Below are 6,000 nucleotides of genomic sequence, written 5' to 3'. Positions count from 1 at the left end.
ATGGAGTTGGGGGACAGTGGGCGTGGCCACGCCGCGTAGCGCCCTCTCCCGCCCACGCAATCCTCGGAAGGTTCTGAAAAGTATCCAAAAGTCCTGCGCTAGGCGCGCCAAAAGGAAAAAAAAAGAAAAAAGAAAAAAGAAAAGAGGTACAACCCCCCACCCACTCCCCGAGCTCTTCATTTGGACTACAGGTCCAGCTGCGGTGCACCCGCCTCCTGCGCGCCTTCTAGGCAGCCGGCTGGGTGGATCCCGGAGAGGGAGGCGAAGCTCCATGCCGAACGACGACACATTCGGCAAGTCCTCTACCCCGACCGAGGTTCCTCACGCTCCCGGGGCCCCGCCGCAGGGCAAAGCCGGAGGTTACAGCAAAGCTGCCGGGGCGATGGCTGGAGCAGCCGGGGGCTCGGGCGCGGGGGGCAGCGGAGGTGCCTCGGGCTCCGGGCCGTCGGGCCTGGGTTCTGGAAGCAAGAAGTCCCCGAGGCTGCCCAAATGCGCTCGCTGCAGGAACCACGGTTACGCGTCGCCGCTCAAGGGCCACAAGCGCTTCTGCATGTGGCGGGATTGCCAGTGCAAGAAGTGCAGCCTGATTGCGGAGCGACAGCGGGTGATGGCCGCGCAGGTGAGTTCGGGCTCCCCGGGGAAGCCTGCAAGATGGGGTGGGGGGTGGGGGGTGTTGCATCGACGGACGCGGGCTTGGGCGAGCCGCGGTCCAGACGCCCGGGTCGTGGTGGGGGTGGGGCGGCGATGGAGGGTTGCGGGTTCCGTCTGCTTGAATCCCGCGGATTTACGGCGGGGGGGTTGTTCCCAGCAATGATGTGGGGTTCGGGCTGCACCCGCGCACCCTCGCCATCCGTAGACGAGTGGCTCAGTATTTTAACTCCGCACGGGGTTCCCTTCATTCTGAGCTCGGCTTCCAGCTGAATTTCGGGGTTCGCCACGCACTTGGGCCCCCATAGTCTCCAAGGGCGCTCTGCGAACCGAGTCGCGAGATTCCCTGAGTCAGAAAACCCCGGGACCAGGAATGTTTGGGGGTCGGTGCGGGCGTCCCGAGATTCAAACTTTACTGGCAGGCTGGAGGGGTTTGCTCCACTGGGAGAGCTGCCATGATTTTAAACTACTTCCCTAGCTGAAAATTGAGGGGTTCGCTCCTTCGGGAAGAATCTCCATAGCCCCAAACCTCTCGTTACACAGACATTGAGTTCCGGGGATTCAGGCCCTTAGGGTCCCTGGCTTCACGGGCCAGGTTTCACCCAGGTGGCGCCGGAAAGGTGCTGCTTCTGGAAAAGACCTCGGGATGGGCGGGAGCGCAGCGTGTTCGCGCCTCTGTTGGCGCACTTTCCGGGTTCGCCCCGCGGACCAGGGCAAGCGTCTCAGCAATTTTGAAAATGTTAACATTTACAAATTTGTAGACGCGACCTAAATTATCGAAGTTCAATTATGCTTAAAATTTTTTTTTTAAATACAGGTGTAGGGAAGGTGCCAGTTTGAAGACCTGTAGATCGGTCTTTTCCTTTCTTTCTTTTTTTTTTTTCTTTTTTCTTTTTTTTTAGTAGCTTGAACAGCAGGCTAGTAATTTAGCAGCTTGACGGAAATAGTTAAACGTCGGCATCCTAAAGGATCTTTAGAAGACAATAATATGCATTCTTTCCCCCTGAATGTTGTTTCATCTTAAGGCAGGTTATTTAAAATCAAAAGATACCAAAGAAATGTTTGCTAAAGACGAAGTACTTTTGGTTAAGAACATCTTTTGAAAGTGATGTAGATGAGAAAGTTGACTAGGACTCCACAAACGCTTACATATTATACATCCCTATGGGTGGCACACTTTATAAAGTATGTCTAAAATTATATATACTTTGGTTTCACATATTGCGAAAGCTAAAGGAAGAAATAGTTCTCTTTAGTTTCTTAAAGACATTTTATCTTAATCTGTAATGAATGAGAATATGTTCCACATTATATTGAAAGCATTGCAAGATTATAAAACATAAGGATCTATAAATTATACTTATAGGTAAAAATATTAGCAACACTTAATGGTTGGATTACGTATTTAGTGTGAAGAGTACAGATGGAAAGGGTTTCCTCAAGTGAATAAAATATATATTCTAATGGGGACATTAATTTTGAATCTCCTTCATTAGGGGGCTGATTTTGAGGTTAAAAGCTGAATTAAAAACAAAAAGCAATTCAAGATTACAAATCTAGATAATAATGGGTTTTGCTCACTTGCAAATAATTGGAAATAGACATTAAAACATAAGTTGAAAATCAATGCTTTTAAAAAATCAGGTGCTACCCTCTTCCCTGTTTAAATAACCATTTCCTAACAGGAGGTTTTTGAAAAGGTGTGCATTTATGGCATGTCTAAGCTGTACATTTGGGGTATGCCAGGGCATGGAATTTGTGTCTTGATATATATACTCCAGTCCTTTGCTGTGGCATCAGTTTCTTCTGGCCAGAGCCATTGCTAGTCTATCTCCAAGCCTCTTGGTTAATGTATACAATGTAAAACCAACAAACCAAACCAAAAAAACAAACCTCAGTAAGAGTTAAACTTATTTAGTCTTAACGACTGCTTATTTAAGGTCTCACATTCAGGGTTAGAGCTTCCTTTGATTGTGAGTGAAACCTCCCGATTGATTAAACTTGGACAGTAGATTTTAACCTTTACTCTTTCCTGGCTCTGGGTCTCTGAGGTATTGGTACTTCACTTGGGAGTGTTAGATCATCAAATGGTCAGTTTCCAGAGAAAGTCTTTTGGCTTTGTTACATGTCAAAACAAAAGACTTTCTTTTCTTTAGGCCTTTTAGGGGCCTAACCTTTAACAAATGTTATTTAAAAGACAAGTTGAAGAAGGACCATGCAGAGTTTAGTAAAAGCCTGTTGGGTTGTTTCTTTCTTTCTTTTTTTTTTTTCCCTCCAGTCCTAGGTCACCTTCCTGTCTGAACCACTCACACTCCAGGGATGTGAGCACCAGGTCCCTTCTCTACTAGAGCCATCCTGCCCTGGGAAACGACTCTTGAGGGGTTCCTCAGCGGTCCCTCATGGGTTGTCCTTCCAGATTGCTCTGACCTCCCCCTGGCATTTGCAAACCCTGCTCATCCCATGCTTACAGCTCTGCGAGAAACTTGCTTGTCACTGCTTGTAGGATGCATAGATTTTTAATGATGTTTTTCTTTTTCCAGGTAGGGTCTTGACACATAGCACAGGTTTGGCTTGAATTCTCAATTCTGAACCTTCCGGATGCTGGGATTCTTGACATACTTTTTACCTCTGTTTTAAAGATATTTTGATTGCATTTTCTTCTGTAGGGATCTAGCACATTTTGTGTTGATGTTGCTTGTTTACTTGGCTCCTTTTTCTCCTAAACAGGGAGGAACTTGGGTCTAACCTGATGTTAATGTTGGTCTTCCCAGTATAGTGGCTTTTTTTTTTTTTTTTAAACCTGTGTGTTGAATGAAGGAGTGAATGGCCTCAAGACCTTTCTGACCTACCAGAAGTCTTGGTTTTGAGTTTACTCCACAGTTTTTCCAGGGTGGCATATTATAGTTACCTAATGTCTTACCGTTTCTATTACTGTGACACAACACCACAAACCAAAAAAGCAACTTGGGGAGGGAGGAAAGGGCTTCTTTGGCTTACATTTCCACATCACTGGCCATTGTTGCAGTAAGCCAGGACTCAAGCAGGCCAGGAACCTGGAAACTGGAGCGGATGCAGAGGCCATGAAGGAGTACTGCTTAGTGGATTGCTCCCCATGGCTTGCTCAGCAAGCTTTTAAAAAATACAGAACCCAGGACCACCTGCCCAGGGATAACACCACTCCCTATGGCCTGGGCCCTCCCACATCAGTCACTAATTAAGAAAGTGTTCTATAGGCTTACCTGTAGTCTGATCATACCAAGGCCATTTTCTCAAGTGGGGCTTCCTCCTATCCAGTGACTTCAGCTTGTGTCAGGTTGATGTAAAACTAGCCAGCGCCTCCATGGAGCCGGGTGAATGGACAAGGCAGAGATGAGAAGCGGTAGTTTTGCAGGACTCTGCAGGTGAGCGTGCTCTGCTGGAGTGTGACTTGCTGTCTGTGCTTCCAGGTGGCCCTGAGAAGACAGCAGGCCCAGGAAGAAGAACTGGGTATCAGCCACCCGATTCCGCTGCCCAGTGCAGCCGAGCTCCTGGTCAAAAGAGAGAATAATGCCAGCAACCCGTGCCTGATGGCCGAGAGCAGCAGCTCTGCCCAGCCCCCACCGGCCAGCACCCCAACCCCCTCTGCCTCAGGTAACCAAGGGGTGTGGGCTCCCATGGGACTCAGCCAAGGAAAGAAAGAGGGTGGTAGGCATGTGAACAGCCTCAGGATCTCCCACAACCCCAGCTCCACGTGAATTTATCAGGAGTTTCCTGAAGGGTTCTGCTTCTGCTGTTTGGCCTTTGGCTGCTTCCCAAGATGCTCAGGCCTTCCAAAAGCAGAGCATAAGCAGCTTGGATTTCCTGTTGGTCGGTGTGAAGGATAGGGATCACAGATGACCTGGGAGATGGAAGATTGTCCATGTACCATCTCTGTCCATAATAGGGTCCCCTTGGGTGGGAGCTCAGGGTCCCTGTTTCCTGGAATTGGCTCTCTCTTCCTCTTGGAAGGACTACACTTCTTAGCAGAAAGGGTCTGAAGGGGCAAATCCTAGATTTCACATTTGAATGAGTCGGAGAAGGAATGTAGGGGGCATGTGTGCTGGGTCATTCCAGGGGCTGTATATATGCAAATTCATCTCATTCCCCCACCCCCACCCCAGGGTTGGTGTAAGGTAGGGGTAGTAATTCTTTGTAACCTGCTTGACCGCTGAAGGAGGAGCTAATTGACTGACTAGATTGGTTGAATGAGGGAAGTCTAACTCAGTCCATCCTCCTCAGAATTCAGGATCCTCAACAAAGCCCAGAGAACTGCGGTGGATGTGAGTGCTCACTGTCTGCTGTAGAAGCCTCCAGCCATTGCGGTTTAAAGCTATTCTACTGACATACAGTGAGAAACTCTGGTTTCTCCAGTGCACTAGCCATGGTTTAAGTTCTCAGTTGCCACATATGGCCCAGGACGGGTAAGAGCGCTTGCTGCTCTTCCGGAGTTCAGTTCCCAGCCAGCTCACCACTGTCTGTTACCCGGTCCAGAAGATCCAGTGCCCCTTTCTGGTGTCCACGGGCATTTGCGTGCACACGCACACAAATAGATAATAAAGAGGTTGATGGTATTGGTTTGAAATGCAGGAATATTTAAGAAACCTGCTAATATTCTTCTGAATTTAGGATTTTCTGGCAATTAAATAAGTAGTGCCCCATATCTGTGGAGCATGTTTTAAAACCCAGGTAAGTGCTTGAGGCTAAAGAACGTACTAAACACACACACACACACACACACACATACACAAATACATACACACACACTATGTTTTCCTGTATCTACATTCCTGTGACAAGATTTAGTTTGTAAATTAGTAAGATATTTAATAACAGCCAATAACTAGAGTAATTGTAACAACATAATAAAATTACTTATTTCTGCAATTTTCCATTGGCTTGACCTCAGATACCTGAAACCACAGCGAGGGAAGCTTTGGGTAGCAGAGCCACTGTGCATACCGAGAGCCACAGCAGAAACCCAGTGAAACTCCATAAAAGCCAGCCTTGCACTGTGTACCACCTTAACCAAGCTTTCAGGCATTGCTGTTCGCTGAGCTTAACCAGTGAGGATAGCATGACTCATCCCCTATGGCTGAGTCCGTCCATTGCTGTGCAACCTTAGACAAGCTTTTCAAGCTCGCTGGGCTTCTTGTTTCTACATCTTAAGGAGAGGGTTCCTGGGGTGGGGGGGAGGGGGGCAAGGGGGCGGGGCGAGTGTCTTCCTATGAGTCCTGGCTGTTGGATGGAATAAGGTAAGCATGTCTCAAAGAAGCAGGTACATGTGTCTACATTTCTGTCACTGTAGTTAACAAAGAAAAAGGTGCCCTTGCTCCC

General features: G+C 47.9%; 1 protein-coding gene across 1 annotated transcript in view; it reads left to right on the top strand.

The window, feature by feature from the left end:
• The first annotated feature begins 268 nt into the window (after positions 1-268).
• The window catches only part of Dmrt1 (doublesex and mab-3 related transcription factor 1), a 99,928-nt gene continuing 94,196 nt past the window's right edge, over positions 269-6,000 (top strand). Inside the window, exons 1-2 of the mRNA XM_021152024.3 lie at positions 269-619; positions 4,095-4,278. Of these exons, the coding sequence (XP_021007683.1) occupies positions 272-619; positions 4,095-4,278 (532 nt within the window). The 5' untranslated portion in view covers positions 269-271. The remainder of the gene's footprint in view (positions 620-4,094; positions 4,279-6,000) is intronic.

Source organism: Mus caroli, unplaced genomic scaffold, assembly GCF_978045245.1.
Source record: "Mus caroli unplaced genomic scaffold, Mus_caroli_1 scaffold_20, whole genome shotgun sequence".
Taxonomy (NCBI): Eukaryota; Metazoa; Chordata; class Mammalia; order Rodentia; family Muridae; genus Mus; species Mus caroli.
Note: the sequence above shows the minus strand (reverse complement) of the source record. Positions and strands in the feature narration are given on the sequence as shown.